The sequence below is a fragment of the Zalophus californianus genome, chromosome 6 (assembly GCF_009762305.2).
Source record: "Zalophus californianus isolate mZalCal1 chromosome 6, mZalCal1.pri.v2, whole genome shotgun sequence".
NCBI lineage: Eukaryota > Metazoa > Chordata > Mammalia > Carnivora > Otariidae > Zalophus > Zalophus californianus.
In genome coordinates, this window is record NC_045600.1 from 21,224,753 (window position 1) to 21,250,660 (window position 25,908).

The 25,908-nt window shown below is 42.1% G+C and overlaps 1 protein-coding gene and 1 pseudogene across 6 annotated transcripts in view; both read left to right on the plus strand.

The window, feature by feature from the left end:
- Positions 1-13,277, plus strand: part of STON2 (stonin 2) — a 139,868-nt gene extending 126,591 nt beyond the window's left edge. For all 6 annotated transcript variants that reach the window (XM_027568963.2, XM_027568965.2, XM_027568967.2 and 3 more), the window contains 3 exons: positions 379-2,217; positions 8,317-8,519; positions 10,149-13,277. In XM_027568963.2, coding sequence (XP_027424764.1) covers positions 379-2,217; positions 8,317-8,519; positions 10,149-10,232 — 2,126 coding nt within the window. In that variant the 3' untranslated portion in view covers positions 10,233-13,277. The remainder of the gene's footprint in view (positions 1-378; positions 2,218-8,316; positions 8,520-10,148) is intronic.
- A 7,666-nt stretch (positions 13,278-20,943) lies between these two features.
- Positions 20,944-21,324, plus strand: LOC113909348 (annotated as a pseudogene).
- Positions 21,325-25,908: the final 4,584 nt, after the last annotated feature.

Genomic DNA, 25,908 nt, shown 5'->3' on the forward strand with positions numbered 1-25,908 from the left:
ATCATCTTATGTAGGAGGTGGTTTTCAATGTCTAAAAATTAATGTATACCTTAGAGCATAGTAAGGACAACATCTATTCTAGAAACTTCTATCAAAGGGAGAATTTATAAGAGTTAAACTACAAGGGACCTTGGTCCTATCGGTGCTCCTATATTGATAGACCCATTTGTATTCTTACTGCATTTGATGTGTGGCCCCTGTGCTGTGCTTATTACAAAATTATAAGATCTGTGCCTAGACTAGCGCTTGACACAGGTAATGAGCTGCTTTGGAATTTCCAGATAAAATTCTAGTCATCCTTCATTCCCATACCTCAGTTTCCCAAACTTCTAAGAGGCCCTGAGTAGCAGCCCTCATATGTTCTCCTTTTTCTTTTAGACAGTTCTTCCTCAGTCCAGGAAGATGAAGAGGTAGAGATGGAGGCTATCAGCTGGCAGGCCAGTAGTCCAGCCATGAATGGACATCCTGCCACTCCACTGACCTCTGCTCGTTTCCCCAGCTGGGTCACTTTTGATGACAATGAGGTCAGCTGCCCTTTGCCACCAGTCACCTCTCCCCTGAAGCCAAACCCACCACCTGTTGCATCTGTGATCCCAAATGTGCCTCATCACTCAGCTGGGTCATTTAAGAAGAGGGAACGTCCCAAGAGCACTCTGATGAACTTTTCCAAAGTTCAGAAGCTGGACATCTCATCCTTAAGCCACCCACCTTCCATAACCGAGGCTCCACCTTGGAGGGCAACCAATCCTTTCCTGAATGAGACTCTGCAGGATGTCCAACCCTCTCCTATCAACCCTTTCATTGCTTTCTTTGAGGAGCAGGAGAGGCGCTCCCAAAACAGTTCCATTTCCAGTGCCACAGGCAAGAGCCAAAGAGATTCTCTCATTGTCATCTATCAGGATGCCATCAGTTTTGATGACTCAAGCAAAAACCAGTCCCACTCTGATGCTGTTGAAAAACTCAAACAACTCCAGATTGATGATCCTGATCGTTTAGGCAGTGTGACACTACCAGATGATGACCCTATAGCCTGGGTTGAACTAGATGACCACCCACCTGGTTCAGCACTGTCCCAGCCCAGGGATGGGTGGCCAATGATGCTAAGGATCCCTGAGAAGAAAAACATCATGTCATCTAGGCACTGGGGACCCATCTACATCAAACTGACAGACAGTGGTTACCTGCAGCTGTATTATGAGCAGGGTCTAGAAAAACCATTCCGTGAGTTCAAGCTGGAGATCTGCCATGAAATTTCGGAACCCCGGCTCCAAAACTATGACGACAATGGCAGGATCCACAGCTTGCGAATAGACCGTGTCACCTACAAGGAGAAGAAGAAATACCAGCCCAAACCCGCTGTGGCCCACATAGCAGAGAGGGAACAAGTGATTAAGCTGGGCACCACCAATTATGATGACTTCCTGAGTTTCATCCGCGCTGTTCAGGACCGGCTCATGAATCTGCCAGTGTTGTCAATGGACTTGAGCACAGTTGGCTTGAACTACCTTGAAGAGGAGATTACTGTGGATGTCAAGGATGAATTCTCTGGCATTGTGAGCAAAGGAGACAACCAGATTCTCCAGCACCATGTCTTGACACGGATCCACATTCTGAGTTTCCTCTCTGGGCTGGCAGAGTGCCGCCTGGGCCTCAACGATGTCCTCATCAAAGGGAATGAAATAGTTTCCCGGCAAGACATCATGCCCACCACCACCACAAAGTGGATCAAGCTTCATCAGTGCCGTTTTCATGGGTGTGTGGATGAGGATGTATTCAACAACTCACGGGTTATTCTGTTCAACCCTTTGGATGCCTGCCGGTTTGAGCTCATGCGGTTCAGGACAGTATTTGCGGAGAAGACCTTGCCTTTCACACTCAGGACAGCAGCAAGCATCAGCGGGGCAGAGGTGGAGGTGCAGAGCTGGCTTAGGATGTCAGCCGGCTTCTCCTCTAACCGAGACCCACTCACTCAGGTTCCCTGTGAGAATGTGATGGTTCGTTACCCTGTGCCCAGTGAGTGGGTGAAAAACTTCCGCAGGGAAAGCGTCCTGGGGGAAAAGTCTTTAAAAGCCAAAGTGAACCGGGGGGCGAGTTTTGGCTCAGCTAGTATGTCTGGCTCTGAGCCTGTCATGAGAGTCACTCTGGGAACTGCCAAGTATGAACATGCCTTCAACTCCATTGTGTGGAGGATAAACCGACTGCCTGACAAAAATTCAGGTAGGTAGTGGTTTCTCTTCTGTGCAAATTGCCACATGGTCACACGAGAGCTGGGGTCCGAGTTCCGCATTCTGTTCCCCTATGAAGGGCTGGGTTTTGTTGTGTGACAGAAATAAGGTTAACGGAGAGGTGGGACCAGAGAAGCAAAAATACTTGAGCAAAAAGTAAGTAACAAACACGAATGACCTAGTTCACTCCGTTTTCTCACTCCCTTATTATCCTACTTCTAGAAAACTGCGTTATTCTTCTCAGCTGAGCTGCTAAGCAGATTTGCATAGCAATTTATGAATTTGTATTCTTTTTCTGACTCATGTAAGTATTACCTGTGGCGCCGGAAGCTGTGTATTTCTAGATCCTAGAAAGCCTCTGGGTTCTGAAGAGATATCTTTCTCACTGCCTTGAGTAGGTAAAGGGGCGAGTTTATGGCCAGTCATATATACAGTACAGGTGAGGAGTCAGTCTAATGATTCTAGTCCCCCTGTGCGAGACCTGTCGGTCATAACATCTCCAACTCAGAGTTGGGATTTGAGGAGAGGGAAGAGGAAAAAGGGCGTCTGATCAGATCAGACTGAAGATCCAGTCAGGACCAGAAAGTCCAAAAGGGCTGAAATTCTATCAGACAAAAAGTAAAGGAAGGTATGTTTGATTTAAACAAAGAAAGCAAGCTTACCAGCCCTAGCTCGGTTGCTCACAACTATCAGGGATGCTTTTGTGCTTGAGTGAGCACAGAAGGCAATGACTTTCCTCAGGGGTCCAGTGAATTTAATGAAATGACAAAACTAGAGAGTAATCCAACCAGCTGTAATAGCCTTATTTCTTAGAGTAAGTTTGAGTGACCCCAATGACAGGCAGTAAGCCCATGATCCTATGATCCTTGAAACCACTTCTCTTCTTGTTTATTATAAACTTCGCCCATTTGTTAACGAAAGTGGATATCCTAGCCAAGCAGAAAGGGTAAGGTTTGGAAGGACCCTTGACGGAGATTTCCTTCTCTTATGCAAATACTCCTCTTCCATTCTCACTATTAAACCCTGATAGTATGTTTAGAGTCTTCATTTCCTGTGCTGAGTGTGGAGTGGCTTTGTCATCCCACCCAGCATGGGACATGATGTGACTGCAAGAGGCAGTACGATCTGGTCACCTCCCCAAGCCGTTGAAGCAGTGCACACACACACCGGGGCATTCTGTGCCAGACACTGGGTGTAGTGGTGCAAAATGAAGAGACAATTGGACCTCTGTGTTTGAGGCTGGATTTGCCAGACACCCCCATCCCCACCCCGGTTTCTAAACTGACAGGATTTTTAAAAACAAAGTCTTCCTCTCTGTGCTTGCTTATTCATTTCTCCTGAAATTGGCACTGTATTCGCCTGGTGATAGCACTGTGATTTCTACCTCAGCCACGGAACCCGTCTGAACTGATGGAGGAAAGGAAAAGCCCTGAACTCTCCTTTGGCACAGAAGCCCTTGAGAAGAGAAGTGAGGTGGAAGGGGGCAAGTTACTGTTGAACCTGCTGGAGACTTGACATCCGAAAAGACAAGGCCTCAGGCTTATGTTTATTGGAATGTTTGGCCCTTCAGTTTGTTAAGCATGGATTCAGATCACTTCATTATGGAATTACTGAGCCTTCAAGGTAGAAGGGGCCTTGGGGATAACTCAGTCAAACCTCTTCCTTCTATAGATGAGAAAATTAAGGACCGGGAGCAACATGACTTGTCTGAAGTCACAAAGCCACATCCAGGGGTCTTTTCTCAATAACCAAGCTGCCTCTTAGTAGAGAACACCAGATAGACACAAACATGAAAGAATTTTCTCTAAGAGAAGAGAGATTTGCAGTTTTCTCAGTATGTATACATCTATCTCATTTGTTTCAAAGTTCTTTCAAATATTTAACAGTACTGTATGAGGGGGTTTTGGTTATAAACAGCAAAGACAACCAAGAAAAAAAAAAGATTGTTGGAGGGTAGCTCAGAGAACTGAAGGAAAGGTTGGAAAGGTTGAGCATGCAGGCTTACAAAGGATAGCTCTTGGAAGCAGAACTGAGATGTCTCCTCAGGCTGCAGCCACTGGGACAAATCATCACAAGCCATTTTCTGTCCTTGTGCCACCTGGCTCAGGAGTCAAGGGGAGGATAGCGCATTTTGACTGACATGACATGCAGTGCTGGGGAAGATTATTTCCCAAAGCAGGGTGGGGGGAAAGATTGTTACCAAAAGAAAGGGGAAAATGGGTGCAAGACAAGGGAAAATATAGGTCTTCAGCAAACACTTGCCTTAATGCTTCCCAGCAGGTTAGTGTTCAGTAGGCTCAGGGCCAAGGAAATGCAGCTTATGTATTGCAAATGTATTCCCTGATTACTGGAACCTTTATTTGTGAAAGATTTTTTTTTTAAGATTTTTATTTATTTGTTTATTTGACAGAGAGATACACAGCGAGAGAGGGAACACAAGCAGGGGGAGTGGGAGAGAGAGAAACAGGCTTCCCGCAGAGCAGAGAGCCCGATGCGGGGCTCGATCCCAGGACTCCAGGATCATGACCCGAGCTGAAGGCAGATGCTCAACCACCTGAGCCACCCAGGAGCCCCTGTGAAAGATTTTTGAAATACAGGACAGCATAAGGATCTTTGGGAATGTTTCTCACTTAAGCTATCCCCCCCCCCCACATCACTGCTTTTGCTGTTCATGGTTACACTTTTATTTTATTTTATTTTATTATTTATTTTATTTTATATTTTATTTTATTTTATTTTATTATTTTAATATTTTATTTATTTGTCAGAGAGAGAGAGAAAGAGCACAAGCAGGGAGAGTGGCAGGCAGAGGGAGAAGCAGGCTCCCCGCTGAGCAAGGAGCCCAATGCAGGGACTCGATCCCAGGACCCCGGGATCATTACCGTAGCCGAAGGCAGACATGTAACCGACTGAGCCACCCAGGCATCCTGGTTATACATTTTTAGTAACAACCCCACCCCACCCCCCACACACACCCAAAAAGGGCTTCTTATACTCCTCCTGGCCAATGGTATATTTCTGGATAGGTTCCGGAAATTGGTAAGACCCTTTTCCGGAAACCTGAGATGTACAGGATCTGACTTGCAGTTAGATGGCAGGTTCTTAGCATTGCCAGTGCTCCCTGTGACCAGCTCCTATTCTCCCCACCCAGTGTGCCCTCCATTAGTTATCACCCCTTTTCTGAGCTCATCTTGGTCTTCAGACAGCTTTGGGAAGGTGCCTTTTACAGGTGATTTTTCATAATTCTCACACCTCCATTTACAGTAAAGGAGAGCAGGACCTCTGCGTGCTTACTCCTGCCTGCCGTGGCCCTGTACCTCTAGCCCCCAGCAGGCAGGGCAGTCAGACCGTAGGCAGCATGGGACCACTGGTCAGCACCCCGGACTCGCTGCAGCTACAGCAGGCTTGTCCCAGTCCTGCCGCCAAACGATTAACAAGCTGCCACTGGAGTCCAACATGGTTTAAACTGGCAGGTCCAGCCCAGCTGTGTTCATGTACAGCCACCCCTGCCTTCCCACCAGGCTATTCAAGGACCCCTTTCACCCTGACCCCTAGAGCTTTTCTTAATCCTAGAAGGTACCAGAACAAGTCCTACTGCTTGCTCAGATCATCTGCCAGGAAACAAAACATTTTGTCCTGCATAGGTAGCTTTCTTTGCTGGAACTCCAGTTCTCTAATATTAGACCAAGAGAAAACAATTTCAATATAGTTTGCCTTTTATGAAAAATGGAAATCTGAATTTTAATGTTAAATTTTCTCAGCTTCATCAAGGAAGATGACAAAACGTGTAGGTTCACTTAGTTCATTACCATAAATTATACTAGCTCTCAGAATTGCACTTTCCTACCTGTCCACCAGCCCTACACATCCATTAGTTGATGCTGGGAATCACGAAAGAATGCCACATTCATAGAGTTTGCTGTGAATACACTTTGGAGGGGTGAGCAGAGAGGTCAGCTTTATGCAAAGTAATGATTTCTCATTATTCCAACAATGTGCAAATAAGGGTAATTAGGTAATACTGTTGTTCAAGTTGCTATCGAATTAAAGTAAGAAACTCCTCTATGTAATTTGTAGTGATCTAAATCTATAGCAATACACAGAGAGGAGTTTAGGACATAATTCGGTGTCAGATCTGAGTTTTATTCCTAGTGCTGCAATTTAGTAGCTGTGTGACCTCAGGCAATTTACTTAAACCTCTCAAACAAATCTTAATTGTCCTCATTTACAGAGGAGGGTTATTAATACCTAGCTCATTAAGAAAGAAATTAGATAAGCTTTTAAGTGTTCAGGATAGTCTCTGGCCTGTAATAAATGTAAGGGATAGCTGTGTAATTACAAATGTAATGTTTTAAAAAAAATCACATGGATTCATTTTTAGATACATGTAATTTTTACTATTATGTGTATCCAATTCAAAATTTCTTTCCTAGAAGCCAGTGCAAATTTCTCAGTTTCCCAGAATATTACTCTTTGGAAATAACCACTGAAAAATGTTATTTGTGAAGTAGAGCAAAACAAATACTTCACTCCGTAATGTTTTCCTTGGAGAGCGGGTGTGTATGTCCTCACTCTCTGAGATTAAAAAGTCCTGCCCAGGCCAATAAAGAAAATTGGAATTGTTTATTTGGGGAAGCTCAGATAACTAAGGGCCGTTGCTATTATATAATGAAGTCAAAGCCACGTCACATTGTTTATCCATGGCAAGTTGCTGTGTGGGGGTTCCTACAGCTCACTTCTCCACTCATGTCACCCTGCAAACCTGGTCTTGAGGTTGGGGACCCTATGGGAGGCTGTGACTCAGAGTGATTAAAACACCTCGGAGTCAGAGTGCTTGGGTTCAGTCCTCAGTCTGCCACTTTCCAGCTTTGACCTTGGCTAGTTTGCTTTTCCTCCCAAAGCCTTTGTTGTGGCCTCATCTGTAGAATGCAATGACTATGACCTCAAGGGATTGTTACGAAGATGCAGGGAGAGGGTATGTGGTCAGCATTTGAGACAGTACAGAGTGTTCAGCAAACCATGCTTTCAGAGGTTATAGCCACAGAATTGATCTCTCTCTTCACTCAGACATCTAATAACAACCCTCAAATGGAAATCCTTAAGTTTTCCATCCAAGTACAGTAGAACTAGCCATAGATGTATAGAATTGAAGAGCAGGAAGGGACTACGCCTGGCACTGTCCTTTACTACCCATTCCCTGTTTCCCCACTTTCCAAATCGGGATTTGAGGCAAGGAGAGAACAAAGGACTTGGGTGCAGGATCTCCGCCACTTAGCAGGAGCGCTAGGAGCCACATGCAGTACCCTGTTAGTCTGTGTCCTACCCAGTGCACCATGCACACCCTTCATGCATCTACGCTGTTTATAAGGGCTTCGTTATTTACATATGCCGTCCACCCACAAAAACGTGCCAAAGCATTTTTGCAAAAACACAAAATGCTAGGTGCCTGGGTTCAGTTGGTTAAGCGACTGCCTTCGGCTCAGGTCATGATCCTGGAGTCCCAGGATCGAGTCCCGCATTGGGCTCCCTGCTCAGCAGGGAGTCTGCTTCTCCCTCTGACCTTCTTCCCTCTCATGCTCTCTCTCTACCATTCTTGCTTTCAATAAATAAATAAAAATCTTTATTAAAAAAAAAAAACACGAAATGCTGTTGAGAAAACTCATCTTTCAAAGGGAACCCATTCCTTTGCTCCATGTGGCTGTCATTGTTGTTTTATTCGGTGCTAAGTGCTGCTCCCTTTTACTCCTTTCTGCCAGTCTACAGATCTGTGCCTCTGTTTCTGGCATTGGTGCTGGGTTCCCATCTTGCCCTGACCTCAGCAGGCAGAGTGACCCATTTTTCAGGCTGTGGGTTTTATTGCTAGGATATAAGGCTACTGCAATCAGATAGTTCTCTCAAAGGGTCTGAGGGACAGGCAGTGTGATTTCTGTGGAAGTAAATCCTCTGCTCAGCACTGGACGCTCTGAAAGACTGCCTGGTGCTGAGCTGGCAGGCAGTCTTGAGGCCTTCTTGGTAACTGAGGTGGCTCTGTGGTCCTCTCCTTCCATGTCTCTCTGAAGAACCTAATGTCTAGATTCTTTTTCTTTCATAGCTTCTGGTCACCCACACTGTTTCTTCTGCCACCTTGAACTTGGCTCTGACCAGGAAGTGCCTTCCGGATTTGCCAATCACGTGAATGTTGAGTTCAGCATGCCCACAACTTCTGCCTCCAAAGCCACTGTAAGATCCATCTCCGTGGAAGACAAGACTGACGTCAGGAAGTGGGTCAATTATTCCGCACACTACAGCTACAAGGTAACCTCGGGAGGCATCTGGCTAATGTGTCCAAGATCATTTGCTTTCCCCTCTCCCCTCCTCCCGCCCCCCGCCATCTTGTTCCCTTTAGCAGCGCCTGCCATGAATGCAAGGTGTTCTCTTACTGCCTTAGAGAGAGGTATACCACACATGGCTGTGGATGAGTCTGCTCTGATTTGAATGACTAATCTCTTAGTGAGGAAGAGAAAGGTTGGAAAAAAATAAAGAGGTAGATGAAAGAGGAGAGTATAATGTCTTTCAGTCATCATGAACAACATCAAAAGAGTCATGGGGTAAAGGGATGATTATTACATAATATATATTAATTGTACATTATATAATATGAATATTATGAATGAGTATATCATAATATTTTCATTCATAATATATGTTACAGAAATTGTGAACTTGGAAAGTGAGGGGAGTTCAGGAAAGTGCTAACCCAAAGCATATATTTCAGCCTCAGAGTTAATGAAGTAGATATGAGTAAAGTCAGGACACATATGACCTGGTCACAGGGCTATAACAGGACAAAATTCAAAAGCCAAGGAAGCTTCTGTAATAGTAACAGGATCGGCGCTGTGGAAGGAGGAAACAAAATTGGAGTGTTCTGACATAGTGATTCTATCTTGAGGTGTTAGAAATTCAATAGCAGATTAAATGTCAAAGATAGAAAGTGGGGGTTATTGAAGAACTATTTTGCAAAGTGGTTTAATAATATTTTTTATTCGTAATAATATCCTTAGATTTTTATGGTTATTTATTCTTTAAATGTTTCCTTAGTTGTGTTATCAGAAATCTTAAACTACCACAAAGAACAAATACTCCATCTTGTGGCCAGGAAAAAAAAAATAGCACTTTCATCAAGCATGACCCTAGTCAATGGTTTTGTTTTCCTTCATCGTAAATATCCAAAGTGGTAAAGAGAGGAACAGCTTTAATTGTGAAACTCTCTTGCTTAATGTATTTCTTTTCTGACTTGTCAAAGGTTTCAGTGTCTCTTTCAAGGCAAGATGAATTTATTAATCCCTTTACAGTTACAGCTACAATATTTTACAGAAAACACAGGTAGAACTGTAAACACTACCGTACATACCAGTTTGGAGACTTTGTAAAGCAATAAAGTAATAGAGAGTATAAACAGCCAGCTGGAAAGGAATCCATTCATTTGGTAAACCTTTGTGCTTGCCTGCTGCCTGCCTGCATTATGGGGATACAGTAGTAAAGGAGGGCCTGCCCCCCTGTCCCGCGGAGCCTGTGGAATGCTGGAGCTGGGCACATGTACCAGGGACGTGGAAATATGCGTAGGAGGAGCGCCGAACTCCCTAATGAGTTGAGAACAGTTTCACAGAAGAGGTGACCTTTGAGCAGCTGTGCAAGGCAAAGAATAAAGATTTTCCAGGTGGACTGTGAGGAAGAGGGAATTCCAGATCAAGCGAAGAGCATGTGCAAAGAGAGAATCATGACGTCCTCAGGGCCAGTAGCTCCAATGCGGCTAAAGCCCAAAACAGTGAGAAAATTACAGGGAATCTCAGAGAACCTGGTGAGGTACTCTCTTTGAGATTATTTCTTATTGGGATGTTTTTCTCCTCTTTCTGATATTTCTTTCCAAACTTCTGCTCTCAACAGGTGGAAATTGAGCAAAAGAAGAGTTTGAAGCCGGACTTTGAAGGAGATGAAATGGAGAATCCCAAGGAGTGTGGGGTCCAGTGATGAAGCCCTCTTGCAAGGGTGCCTGACCCAGGCGTCATGATAGGATGTCTTCCTGAGCAGCCAGAGCTCAAGGCAGTACCTACCATGGCTACTCTGTGCTGGGAACAGTATATTGGACCTTCCTGTGTGTAGTTACCTGTAATCTAACAGGAAACCTTGAGGTGATTGCATTGGAGAGCCTCTGATGTGCCTGAAGCAGCTGGTTCCCCTGACTTTTGGAGCTTATTGTCTAATTAAGCCTCCTTCTCTTTGCTCTGTTTCTCTTGTAGTACTTGAGTGTGGCTTGTTGTGACTACTGGAGTCAGGAAGAGAACCTTCCACATCAGTGTTGGCAGGATTTCCTTCTGGTGTCCATCTGTCACTTCCATGATTTTCTAGAAAACACAGTCTTGAGAATCCCCCTCTGTTACGCCCTCTAGAAAAAGTTCAGAAGAGGTACAAAACACATTTCCTCTTTGGGTCTCCTAGGCTTGGGTATGTGTCTCCATTCTTTCAATGTTAACACTATGCAACAGAAGTTTTCAAGACATTTCCCTCCCGGTTTTGGATTGTTTTGATGAAAACACTTTCCATCTCTCTAGTCCCAGGGTTCACCACCCTGAGTCACAATACACAATGGAAAAAAGGCACAATAGGATACTTTTTTATTCTGTGATTAGCCCCACATTCTGCAAAGGGTGGCTATGGAAGGGAAAGCAAAATTGAGCTTATTTTTCTTCATTCTGGGGGAAAAGGGACATTAATTGTAAGATTATATTCAATTCAGGAGACATTTTCAATCTCAGTGAATTCTCAAATTCACACTGAAAAATATAGGCCATTTCCGATTCCTGAAACAAATATATACATATATATATATATTATACCTCAGGCATTTGTCAGGAATATTTGGGAGCTTTTTTTATACCTCAAGCCTATAGACAGTTGCATGTCTCTTTAACTCAGACTTTACAGGAAATATAAGTGGAAAAGATCATTTTAAAAGCTAGTTTAAAACTGAGCTTATATGAGCTTTTCCCCAAAATTCAGAGTTTGATAATCACAGTATTGTAACAGATCTACAAGGCAGAAGTCTCTAGGGTAGAGATGGGGGAAAGCCATATTTTTCTAATGTTGGGAACATTAAGTTCCAATTCCAAGAGTCTGGGACACTCAGTCTTCTTTCCCTTCCTAGGTTCCCATTTACATTCTGTATCTCCACTTCTTACTTGTATCTTGGTGTTTTCTTACCATAACATGGACCTATATTGGCCATCCCAAGTGGGACACCTGCTCAACAATTTACAGGCACGTTCTTTCTGCCTGTTTCTCCTATGAAGAAGAGAGTAAGGGGACTGAAAGCATGCTTGTCAGATTTGTCAGATGACACAGAGAAATAAACGATATATCCAGTCTCAACTGGCAGATTTAGGATTAATTTATTCAATGAATATTCATTGAATTATAACTATGTACTGACACTAGAATATAGACATCATTACCATTTTTTTTTAACTACCTGAACATAAGACTGAAACTAAAAAGGAGTTCAGCATTGAATCAGGAGTGCATCATGACCATTCACAAAGTCAGTGCATTCAGCCTGTGGTAGCAGAAGCCCAGGGAGCCCTGCATGCTGCATTGGTCAGTCCACATCTGGATGGAGGGTTGAGTTCAATTCTGGGTACCATATTTTTAAGAGAGACATTAATAAATTGTGTCCAGAGGCAGGTGACCAGGGTTGTGAAGGGTCTGATGATATAAGGAACAGGGGAATGGAATAAGAGAGAATAAAATAATATAGCTGCCTTGAAATTTCTGTTGAGTTATAAAAAAAAAAAAAAGAGGAATTAGACTTACACTGTGTAACTTCAAAGGGCAAAAATAGGAACAAAGAGGAACTTTATAGATGACAGATGTTTGCTTCAACATAAGAAAGAATTTTCTAATAAGAGCGGTTCTAAAGAGGAATAGACTCGAGCAGCAAAATTTCCTGTTGTGGCAAATGCCCAAACAAAGGTTAAAATAACCATCCATCCCAGATGCTCTGAAAGGGACATTGGATTTGGGCTGGATGGCTATCAAGATCCCTTCTGCATATAGGTTCATCTCAGTAGTAATAGGACTCTCTAACTCTAGGTGTTTTTTTCTTTGATAAGTGGTTTTGTATGCTCTTTGAAATACAGTAGGGTTCCCTGGAGGTCTTTGTCAAGTGAGGCATAGCCCTTCCCCTGTTGTACGAAGAGGCACATGAGATTCCTCATAGAAACATCAGGATGGGCTGAAGAGCTGGCTGAGTGAAGGTCGTTCTGGCACCTTCCTTACCCAAGGTTAGCGCTCATGTACCCTCTCAAGATCTCTGCCTCACCTGCTAGGGTCACACGTGTATTGCTTATTGAACTTTTCCCCCCACCTTAGTTAATTCTCATTGCCTTTCTGCTTTTACCTGGACTTTTTTTTTTTTTTTAAAAGAAAGGTTAGGAAAATTCTTCCATGCTATCTACATTCAGCAAGCAAATTATTATTAATTTTTAAATATCTATCACCTTCATTTCATCAAATTTGCTTTCCCACTACTATTTTTGGGAAACTTAATTATGGGTAGCATTTAGGGGTTTGGGGAATATAATACTATATATTTTTAGACCTAGTGTTTTGTTAATAGGCTACATAGAAAACACAGGTAAATTACCTTTTGGGTGTGTAAATTCTAAGTTTGCCTCTCTGGACCTGGATTGTGTGTGTGTGGTCACAAAAAATCCTTGTCTGTGTTATCAATAATGTGAAAATATTAAAAGTAAGTTCATTTTACCAACACATAGTATTACTATTAGAACATAAATTAGATGTCACATGATATTAAGAGCTACGCTTTCTTTTGAGTCTGGTGGCTTGCTTTGTGACTATTGTGAAAGAGAATAAGAAATGTACTCATTACGATAGGTCAAACGAGAAGTTAAGATATTTGGGGGGGGGGCATTAAACCCCCTTTGACACTCTTGTAAACATACTAGTTATTTCTTATCAAAATTTTGCATTTCACTTATACTAAATATTATCTGGACAGTTTTGTTTTTTTGTTTTTTTTTTTTTTTCTATTTGGTTCTTTCCCCACTCTCAGCATTCCTGCATAATTGGCAGGACTCAGAACTCTTGAGAATTTTTTTTTAATGTAATATACTTCTTATTTGAAATGGGAGTAATTTCTGTTCAAATCCAGTGGGTGAGAGCAAGAGTTTATTTCCCTGGAAATTAATACCCCCAAGAAATATGATCCATGATGGCAAAGAATGTATCTTATTCCTTGTTTTCAATACCTAGGACAAAGCTTGGGGGGTATAATACGTTTCAGCCACTTTAAATCCTTGCTGATAGGACAGACATACATTAATGAAATAAAAGGAAATTATTAGGGGGCTCCTGGCTGGTAAAGCATGTAACTCTTGATCTCGGGATTGTGAGTTCAAGCCCCACACTGGGTGTAGAGCTTACTTAAAAAGAAAAAAAAAAAGAAAGAAATTTTAGGTATTCAGTAAGTGTTTGCTGAATGAACACTGACCCTGAAACTCTAAGATACTTAACCCTTACTTCTCTATCATCAGATACTTACATTAAAGCAAGCAGTCATGCTTTATTTCCTGGAAGACTTAAATTTCTTTTTATTCCTGCTTCCCCTGTCCACTAATAATAACTGTCGTGCAGCTAAATTTAAACTACAGTTTACCTTACTCATATTGAAAAACAGTTTTGTGCCCAAAATACAATAGCACAGATGCTATCCATAGTGAAGATTATCGACTCAATTTTGTTCCTGCAAGCCCGACAGATCTTGCGCATTTGAATAGCCAGCAGGAGAAGAAAGCACGGCCAGTCTTCGCGTGCGAGGTCCTTGTTTTCCCCAACATTAACCACTGACCAATGTTACTGGGTACTTCTTTTGTCACCCTGAGAGGATGGAGGTTTGAGAGAGTGAGGATGAAACTCGTGAAATGAAATCACGATTTCACAGCTGCTTTCAGTTTCATTATAAGGTTAGTGGTGGGAAAGCACAGGATGATCTGAATTTTTTTTCTTAAAAGCCTTGGGAATATTAAATTAATTTGAGTAAGAAGCACTGCCACCTAGCCTACTTTTAGAGTTCTCCCACTTGGGGCTGGTTAACTTTAGCTCTTCTACAAATGGTGATCGTAGTTAATTCTAGCATTTCTAGAGTTTAGGTCAAGAATGCAATTTATCAGAAAATTTGAACAAAACTGATCCAAAAGATTATATCCACAAAAAAAATATATCACCTAGTATAAGCAAATCGTCTTTAACACCTTATACCAAGTCCCATCCAAACCATGACCACTCTTTATATAAAATTAATCGTGGCATTCTTACCAAGTTTTAAAGATGTTTGCTAAACATTACCAATGTTTAAGTGCCAATTCCCTGCAAATCACCATTTCTTCATCATTTCTTAATTGAGCTGTTTGTAAATGAAACTCCTCTTTGGATATTGTGACTTGTATTTATGTATTTAAGGAATTAAAAGTGGACAAGATGTAGAAAATAAATGTATTAGTAATATTTTCCCATGTATTAACTAAAAGAAGGACTATGGAATTGTCACATTTCTTGTATTGTGCCTTAGCAAATCTGCTTGAGAGCCTAGTCTTTTGTTTTCATTTTAAGAATTGGGGGAAAAAAAATTTGGATCTCCCAATTTGCAATCCCAGGTCTGTAAAGACAGAAATTAGCCATGGTAATGTGTTTGGTGCCTGGACAGAGGCAAATAATAACTGTGTATAATGAAAAGCTATAAAGGAACAGACTTAAAAATTAGAATTTCAATATGAAAAGACAAAGTGTAGAGAGGTGACAAATACAGCACTAGCCACCAAACCTCAAAAGACTTGAACTAAAGGGCATCCCCTAAAAGTACGGAGCTCTAGGAAAAATAAAAGGTTATGTAGCAGGGATAATAGTAGAATGATTTCAGTTCAACAAATGTTTATCCAGTGTCTACTCTGGTCTAAGTTCCGTGCTGTCAGCCAGCTTCCCTAAAGGGGGGTAAAGTCAAAGCCAAGGACACTGAACATTGTTGATGTGAAGTCATTGGAGGGAGTGCCCTTTATCAAGGGAAAACCAGGGTTTCTATGAAGCTTTGAAGGACATAGTCTTGGAGACAATCACCATGTGAAGTAACTTGCTATTTTTGCAATTGGGCCTCAGTAACCTCAGCTAAAAAAATGAGAAAGCTGAACTAATGGTCCCTGCCGGCTCCAGTTTTATGGATTATTTTATAAAAGATCCTTTGGTGCCATTGTCAGTGATACTTCATGTCAGTAGGATTCTTCATATAGTCCTAAGAACCAAGAACCAAGATCAGCTGGCCCATCTTTTTCCTTTTCATGTATCTATCCTTTACCGTCTGCCCAGACAACAAACAACACGGAAAACCCTGCAGTCCTCTGTTTTGTAGTTGGAGGATCAATTGGATGGTGACCATCAGTTAGAACACTGCTCTGTAAGTTACACTGGCGTCACCCAGCACGATAGTGCTGTGAGTGTGAGGAGGAACAGACCAGACAGGGCTCCAAAATGGGTGTTAGGATTTGGGGATCACTTTGAAGCAGAAGTAGGTCTAACCCTCCAAGGTACTGAGGGGCCACATTAGGATGATCTAGGATTTATAGTTATGTCCTTTGACACAAAACACTGCAGACATTGAGGGAGGAAAGAAATGCTCCGTAAACATTCTGGGACTATTTGTCAATCAGTTAAGGCAAAATGAGATGAGATGAGATGAGAGCAAGGGTCAGTTCTCTCTATCCCCACTGTTTATTAGTAACATGAAAACGTAGATTAAAATTTTTTTTAAACATCCAGAAGCTACAAAATACCATCTCTTTTATGGTATGTGTTAGTATGATTTTAGTTTCTTAGAATGGGGTGAAATGTAATGGCTCGATTTTAACTGAGCAAGGAATTCTAGCACCCTCTTCCTGGTCAGTCCTCTGTGCCTCAGATCAAACCCTCGATGCTAGTCATGGACATCATCTAGCCACCCTCAGCTTGCCTCCATGTGCTTCAGGACCAGCAACCCCAGGTACTATCCAATGCAAGCAGATCTGGGAAAGCAGATGTGCTGCACAGATCCTGACAGCAACCTGTTGGACCAAAGGGTTTAAGGGTTTTGAAGTATGAGGTAAAAGAAGGGAAGATAATGAGCTCCTCCAACCCTAAGCCAGCATTCATTTGACCTTTGTGTCCACCTGCCAACAGAACCTGAAGAAAACTTTACCATATGCAAGAAAATAAACAGAATCAGTGTTTTAACCAGGGAGTGTGATAAAGGAGCTCTCCTCACCCTCCATTTTTGTAACGTCCATCATTGAATTTCAGTATGTTAGGATGGATTGATCCAAGATCCAATGAGTGATTCAGCTGATCCAAGGCCTTTATTTTCCTTCCTCATTTGATGTAACCTCTTGTACTAGTGTGATTAATTTTATGTAAAACCAGTTTACTTTTCTTAAAAAGAATATGTGCCTATGTAATAAAGTCTACACACTGGCTAACTTTATAAGAGGTGAGGTTTTGTTTGTTCTGCTGATTATCATCTGTAATACCCTTTTTTTGAGCTATGAAAATGAGCTATTAATAAAAATTTTTAAAGAAAATCTGTCACTGTGGAAGATTTAATGAGGTGAGGCATAAGGAAAAATGTTTATTATAAAGAAGACCCATCACCCAGTTAATATGGTTAATGATCATAAGATGACATGTTAACAAGTGACACATTAACAACTTTATCCTAGTTTATCCTATTATAATTTAGTCAATTAAAGAGGTATTTATTGCATTCTTATTTTCTGGCCAATTCTGTCAGAAAACAAAATTATATAATCCTTAAGGTTTTCTTGGCGATAAGTGCATACACATATAAGTAAGAAATATAAAAGTACATGATCAAATACCATATCTGCAATGTGTTCGTGGCATATTGTCAGTGCTCAACAAGTAACTGTTCAATCGATGAATCCAAATGACTAATGTCAACATAAACTCAGATGGGAAAAAAGAATCAATATGGACTAGAATACTTGGAAGGTTTTCACGGAAAAGATGACTTTTAAGTGAGACCTGGAGGTCTCAGTGGCAAGAGGAAGGGTTTAGAACTGGGAAGAGCCATGTCAAAGTGGCATGCTGGATGAGTGGAAGGTGAGCCTGACCTGAGTGAAGGGCTCATGCACATCAGAAGGTACGGTTTGGGGGCACCTGGGTGGCTCAGTGGTTAAGCGACTGCCTTCAGCTCAGGTCATGATCCCAAAGTCCCGGGATCAGTGCTCGCTTTGGCAGCACATATACCAAAGTCCCGGGATTGAGTCCCACATCGGGTTCCCTCCTCGTCAGGGAGTCTGCTTCTCCCTCTGACCCTCTCCCCTCTCATGCTCTCTCTCACTCTCTCTCTCTCTCTCAAATAAATAAATAAAATCTTAAAAAAAAAAAAAAAGGTAAGGTTGGTAGCAAAGCCAAGCTGAGACAGGGCTTGCATCTAGCCTGAGGTCGACTCAACCCAGTAAATGCTATGAAGCCATTTTAGAATCTTACTAATAAAGCACTATTCTAGAAAGACTCATCTGTCTACAATGTGCCGGGTATTTTTGGACTAGAGGAAAGCTTAAGGGCAAAGAAAATCCAGGGTTTTTTTGAGTAAACAAGGAAAGAAAGAAATCAAGCTTTGTGTTTTGTTTAGTTCAAATAGGCCATGGACATCTTACTGCAAAATAAAATGATCTATAATTGGCCCCCTGTCGTTGAGAGAACTGTGTCCTCAACAGAACACAGAATTCTATAGCCTAGCCAGTATGAAATTACCTGGTATTAGTAACTGATAGCAGGTGCACAGAAGGATTAATGGCCAAATAACAGCATAAAATTTTCTTAGCTGAAGAATAATATACTCCTTCACCCTATTCTTCCATCCTTATCTGTCCAGAGTCCTCTTGAGCAAGTTTTGAGACCTGTCTAGGTCCCACATTGACATAAGGTTTCAGCCTGCTAAGGTTCCCCCTGTACTTTAATATTCAAGTGGAATAACTATGCAAGTGGTTCTCTGAAGCCAAGTGTGCTCCCTAGTGTTCTTCAGGATTTGTGGGAAGAGAAGTTGGGAATGAGAGGAAGTGAAGATGAGAATTTAAATGTCCTCTGTGTCATTTGTCAGCTCTTTTCCAAATTCCTCCCACCTTTTTCTTGATCACCTCTAACTATGTCCTCTTTATTTCTCCATGCTGGACAGCGCTTTCTCTATTCCCAAAACATAATATGAGTTAGCTTTTATGTAGTGTTTGTACTGTGGTGCAACCATGTGTACTAAGTATTTTAGATGCATTCATATTTAATGAAGGCAGCCCCTCTCTCCATTCTGCAAGGTACTAATAATTCAAGGCTGATGGTACAACTGACATTTATCAAAGGTTAGCAATTAATAGTGAGTACAGCACAAAACAGGAAAGAACTTAAAACTCAATACCAGACATCCCTGCTCTGAAAGTTCACTGCTCACACCCCACAGAGGGAATCCTTGTTAAACATCTTTCTCCCTCGCCTCTAGCCTGAGTAAATGCGGCCAACATCTCAAGTCCCCAAACGATGGTCTCCCTGACTGCCAAGGGAAAACTGAAAAATTCTTAAAATCTCATGTTAAGTGGGGATTAAGTTCTAAAGTCAACACTCTTGAAAATCAAAGTGCCCATAAAATAAAGTAGACTAAGGCATAAATCTTCTTTAATGAAAGTTGCCCTATGACCCTCAATTAATTTTTCAGCTTCTTCATTGAGAATACTGACAGAGTCATCACCGCCCCAAATCCCAGCCACCTGAACAATGTGTTCCAGTTCACGGTCAATGTGGGGAAGCCATTAAAATGAGTCACAATTATTTCCTGAGTTTTACCAACATGAATTGACTGTTTCAGGCTTGATGGCATCTTTTCTCTGCCTCACAGACCCACTGAGTGGAATGGCAGACTAAATAACTTGAATAGAAGTATAATGAGTCTCCATTATAGTTTACTTTCTTATGCAAAGCAAACTTTAGTTCCACTCCATTGCATCCTGTCATGGACCAATTACACATTGAAGTATCTTTCCAAACCAAAGAGAAGTCTATCCTAGATCTCCAAAAAGAACTTACATAAACTCACATTTTTTTTCTTTAGAGGTCTGAAAAAATTTACAGACACTATTTTTAGAAAAACTCAGCTGAGGGACGCCTGGGTGGCTCAGTCGGTTAAGCATCTGCCTTCAGCTCAGGTCATGATCCCAGGGTCCTGGGATCGAGTCCTGCATTGGGCTCCTTGAGCCTGCTTCTCCCTCTCCCTCTGCCACTCCCCCTGCTTGTGCGTGCTCTCTCGCGCTCGCTCTCTCCCTGACAAATAAATAAAATCTTTAAAAAAAAAACACACAAAAAAAACTCAGAGCTGAAATACATGTACTTTCCTTCCCCACACAGTCTAGGTCAACAGAAGGGAACGAGATAAAATCTCTTCTACACTTGTAGAAAGCAAACCCCAGGGGTTACATTTTTTTTTTTATCTTCTTTCCCATCCCTCACCTCTTCCTCTTCTTCTCTTCCTCTCTGTTCTTTTCACTAAACGCTATAAAGCCCCGAGAGCCTGGACTATTGTGGTGGCACTGGCGGAAAAAGGAACATATCTCAGAGACTGAAATGGTCTCCAATTACTTCTTCCCACGTTGAACTCTTTTTGAACCAATTGCACATCTCATTTGCCGCCTGTTAACAGTTGTGTGCTGCCTTTTAGTATTTTTTATTTATTAGGTTTATCCTCCTCATTAGAAAGCAATCATTGAATAAAAGAATTGGTCTTCTGGGCATGCAGCAAAAATGCACCGAAAGCAATGTAGGAATCAGCAGACATAAATCAGCATATTCTGGTCTATGCTACTCTGCCACCTACAGGAAGGTTGTGAGCGGGGCACCCCACTTTCAGGTGACCGCAATGACTGACACATCTGCAAAGTACTCTTTCTTGGCATAATTGCTAATCAATACAGTAGTCATTCAAGAATGTTTTGAAACACCCATTCTGTGTTCTATTAGGTTCGAAGGACGCAGAGGTAAATGAGACATGGTCCACCCCCTCCAGAAATACCTCGTTCAGAAGATGGTTTTGATAGCAAATGCATCATTGGGAGCAAGGGCAGCACGTTTGACAACTTCATTTGAGTTACAAAAGGGCATCCCACTTTCTGGGCTGGTAAAGCCCCACATCAGAACATACAGAATACTGTAAGTAGATCAAGCCTGGGGTTTCACCTCCGCCTTCTCAGAAGAGTCCTTCTGTGCAACGTAGAAACTACATAATAGTATGTGGCCTCCTCAGTTCTATAGCTGGTACCCAAATCATGAGCTTATGGATACCTATTTTTTTAAAAATAGACATGAAAGGGGAGCCTGGGTGGCTCAATCAGTTAAGCAGCCGACTCAACCGAGCTGATCTCAGCTCGGGTCTTGATCTTGGGGACATGAGTTCAAGTGCCTTGTGGGGCTCCCTGCTGGGTGTGGAGGCTACTTAAAAAAAAAAAAAAGTAAAAACAGACATGAAAATATCTGGAGCCTAGTATTTACGAAAACATAAATCCATACATAAGGAAATATAGAAATAGTAACAATGTTTTAATATTTCATTTTAATCCCTGTATCAGTGAACGTAGGAGAGGAGATGAGGCTACGAGAAACAACAAAGATGATGTATAAAGGGTTTGAAGGGAGGTCCGGCCGTGAAGGTGGCAAGAAGAAGCCCCTGAAGCAGTCCAAGAAGCAGGCCGAGGAGATGGACAAGAAAGAAGGCATTCAAGCAGAAACAGGAAGAAGAGCAGAAGAAACTCGAGGAGCTAAAAGCGAGGGCCTCGGGGAAGGTCCCCCTGGCCATAGGTGGAATTAAGAAATCTGGCAAAAAGTAAGCTGTTCCTTGTGCCCGAGGCAATGATGATCCTTAATTCCATTCCTGTTTAAACATCTGGATTCCCTGTCATAGCATCTGTTGCTACCTGTAGCTGGAATGAAGTGTTGTCTTAGATCCTGTTGTACATTTAAGAATAAACTTTTGTAAAAAAAAAATAAAAAAATTAAGGGTTTGAAGGCAAAAAAGAGGAGCCACAAATGGAAAACCAAAACCAATGAAGAGGGGATGGTTGAAGGATGAATGAGCACACCCTTAATCTTGAAACTTTAGGAAAAGGTCATACGTATATTTTAAACAAGCACATGCAGAAATGTTCCTAAGAATGGCTTTGGGAGGCTGCGCCACATTGACACATGCTATGAAGCAATGAATTTGCGGCAAGTATGTCCCATGCACTTAGAAAGTTGCATTTGTCATGGGACTACAGACTATTCTTGTCCACTCCCTGATATCATCATCATCAACAAAAATAATAAACATTTGGGGAATTCTTAAGATTATCAAAATAATTGGTTTTAGGGGTGCCTGGGTGGCTCAGTCAGTTAAGCATCTGCCTTCAGCTCAGTCATGATCCCAGGGTCCTAGGATCGAGTCCCGCATGGGACTCCCTGCTCTGCGGGAAGCCTGCTTCTCCCTCTCCCATTCCCCCTGCTTGTGTTCCCTCTCTCGCTGTGTCTCTCTCTGTCAAATAAATAAATAAAATCTTTTTAAAAAATTGGTTTTAGCCAAGTACATTAGAAAGCTTAAATATTGTCATTCTTGGCCTCATAAAGAATTATATATAGCAAGATAATGTATAATGCAAGGTATATACAAAGAGTGCTAAATGATGGATTTTAGAAATTTGGGGAGGAATTCAAATGAATTATCACAATCAGGGAAAAGTTTTGGAGAAGGGATATGTTTCGGGCCAACTCTTGAAGGAAAGGGTACCAGTTCAGAAGGCAAGGTAGGGCATGGCCAGGAGGGCAAGTGCACAAGTAGGGGGAACACCATTATGTAAGTAAAGTACGCAGAACTCAGTATAAATGGGGGATTTAGATATAATCAGTATATCTATTTGATGAGAATAGTAGAAATAAAAATGGCTAAATAGGACAGACTATATTTTCCTCCAAATAAATGCAATAAATAACAGTACTTCCAGTCCCAAATGCTCTTCCAGAACCTTCCAGCCCCATCAAATTGTGGAGTCTATTTCCCCACCCCTGGAATCTGGGCCTTGAATGGTGGGTCTAACGACTGCTCCAACCAATAGAGCACAGTGGATGTGAGGCTATGTGACTTCCAAGGTGAGGTCATAACAGGATGCAGTTTCTCTCTCCCTCTCTCTTATTTCACTCACCTTTCCACCCCGGCTCCATGTTTTGAGGGAGCCCAGACCACGTCCAGTGACCACATGTAGGTATCCCACTCAAAAGTCTTAGCTAAGGTCTCAGCTGACAGCTGGAATCAACCAAGACACATAAGTGCGTAGAGATTCAAATGATTCCAGCCCGCAGATTTTGAGGCTTCCAGCTGAGGCACCTGATGTCACAGAAAAGAGATAAACCATTCCTGCTGTACTCTGTCCGAATTCCTGATCCTCATAATTCATGAGCATAATAAATAATTGTTTCAGGCCAATAAATTCTGGGGTAATTTGTTACATAGCCATAGTAACTAGAACACTAACATTACTTGAGTAATAACCGAATGCCATGTACTGTGTTTGATGCCTTATATTTTATATCGGTTACCTATTTCTGTATAACAAACCATTCCAAACCTCAGTGGCTTAAAACAATAGTTCTTGCTTATTAAAGCTCACATATCTGTGGTCTACTGTGGACTGACTGACCTAGGCTGGGCTTGCTTATGTGCTTAAGTGTTGCCTGGGTGCCCTGCCCTAGCCTGGGCTTGGCCGGGACATCTTAGTTAGGGCAGATCCACTGTATATGTCTCTTATCCTCCTCTTGGAATTGACAAGTTTGCCTGGGTAGGTCATTTTCATGCAGAGGCAGGAGCACAAGAACAAGAGTGGAAATACTTAGGCTTCTTAGGGCCTGACGTCAGAAATGGCACACCATCACTTCTACCAAATTCTGTTGGCCAAATGGACTCACGTGACCAGACCCAGATTGATAGGGAAAGAGAACAGACTCCATCTGTTTAATATACTGCAAAGTCACAGGCAAAGGGTGTACACATAGGGAGGGGTGAAGAATTGGAGCCATTAATTCAATCTATTGCATAATTACCAAGTAAGTACCATTATCATCCCCCATCTCATTCATGTCATTGAGAAACTGAAGCACAGAGACTTTAAATAATGTGAGTTAACAGAGTTCCTGGAGCTTCCAGTGAGACTGCTGTTCCTGTGGCTTCTCATCACTGCAACTGTCCAAGACACCAAACTCTCATATGTCTTTGATCTTTAGGTGCTAGATCTCAACTGGCTGCAAGACTGCTGGGTCGTCTGTGCTTCCCACCTTAAACCAATTCCTAACCTTCCTCTAACTGGACCTTAGCATCACTATGCCAATATGTGTTTCCATTAGCCTCAGGAACTGCTAGAAATCCCAACTCTTTTCACCCATCACCCCAATTCATCCATGAATACGTCTCCCTCTTACACTCGTCCCTAGCTCCCTCGACACTTGCTGTGCCTCTAAGACTCAAGACCTGTCATCAGTACTCTATCTATGATATCCTCTCAGGACAGCCCCTTCACTCGCAACTGCCTTCATTTCCAACCCTACTGAAACACTGCTATCCCCCTGTTCCAGGCCCATGCTCCCACTGCCCTGAAGTCCTCACAACAGGATGTGGTTTTTTTCTCTTACACCATGTACCTGTGGGCTTGAAGACGAGAGAGAAGAGAGGTATCCTCTTTGCTTCATAAATCATTCTCCTTCCTCTTCAAAACTTGGATCCTATGGAGTTCATGCTATCACACACTACAACCCCAAACATTGCTATCTCCTTGACCTTCATACAAAGCTTAATTTAGCTTATTTTGCAAGACTAACTTGACCTGGGTTATTTCTTGATTGTGTGTCTGGAAATCATAAGCAAAACTTGAACTGGTTCCCAAGGTTAATATGAGGTCACTACAGACCAATTCTCTATCATTTATGAAATTTCTAATATTCTAACCAATCACCATGAAGTATAAATAACCACTGCCTTCCCATTATATAAACTACCCCTTACAGAAGGGGCCTTGCCCTCTAACCATATACCCTGAGCCTCATTCCCTGTTTTGGTTTGAGGGCTCCTGGTTTGCAAACTGTGTTTTGGTGTGTGCACAATAAACTTTTATGAATTACTACTTGGTCATTTGCTGGTTTTCTGTTATTTATGAACTTCTGACAGTAGTTACTTGCTGAGGCCCAAGACACATGGCTTACTCTCTAGGAAGATGTTCCAGGAGTTGCCCACATCACCTCCTATATGCACTGGATCAAATGTAAGCACAGGGTGACAATCAGTTGCAAAGGAAGCTCAAAAATGTAATCTCTTGCTGGGCAAGACCAGCTGACACTCAGGGAATTCTATTCCTAAAGGAAAGGGAAAAATGGATATTTGGGAACAGTTAGTGATCTTTGTCACTTTAGTTATGCCTCTTACCGACCCACTCTATGCCCTCCCACAAGTAGCTGACTGACACCAGAGAAAAGCACCACAGCCATTATGATTCTTATCCTAAATCTGAAGAAAGCAATTGATTCTCCGTAACAACCTTATATACTTTTTAAGATGCCTTTGATGTTCTGCCTGCAAAAAATTACTAATTCATGTTTTCTCCTCTTTTCTCAAACCTTCAATGATTCCTTCCCACTTTTTACACTGCATTCTCAGCTGATAACTTACCCTAAAAAAAAATTTTTTAAACAATTACAGGAAGTTCCTTTGCTTCCTACCACCAAATCTATCAACTTAGCTACACATTTCCACTGTCAGTTCTAACTTTCTTCTCATCCTCTCTCCTTTTACAGTATATGGAAGCTTTCTGTTCCCAGCAAAGATGAACACCTCCCTTTTTGCTCTGAAGCCTATCCTCACTGGCCTTTCTCAAAGAGTGATGACTGCAATAATATGCAATTTCTTTTGTATCATTATGATTTTTTTCCTGTTGACTATTCCCAGAAATAGTCTCTAACAAATCCCACCTTCAAAAAAATCGTTTGAGGAAAGGATTCTGGGAAGCTGGTGGAGTAGGAAGCACTAGGAATCCGTCTCCCCACCTAGACATCAATTGCATTGGCAGCATCTGACATAACCATGTTGGAACTCTGGAGTCTGTTGAAGGCTTGCAATGTCCAGGCAAAGGCTTGAATGGTAAATTGCAGTGTTAGGTTCAGTCAATGTCAGCTCTTAGCCACAGGAGCAGCTACCCATCCCCCATCTCCCAGTCCTGTGGCAGGCAGCCCTGCACATACTCCAGAAGCAGCTTGTGTGTGCTTGCAGGAGCCAGAGTAGACACAAAGGACCCTGTCCTCCCAACATGGGGAGTCTGTGCTCTGACTGCTGATTGCTACTTCTGATCAGGGAGATACAGAGAAGCTATATTTGCTCTCAGCCTTTTCTCACTTCATCTTTTCTTCTCAATTCACTCCAATTTGTCTTCCATCTCCATTACTACACTATAATGGCTTTTGTCAATGTCCTCTGACTTGACAAATCTAAGATCTTTCCTATCTTCTCTTATGTGCTTCTTAGCAGTATTTGACAGCTTTA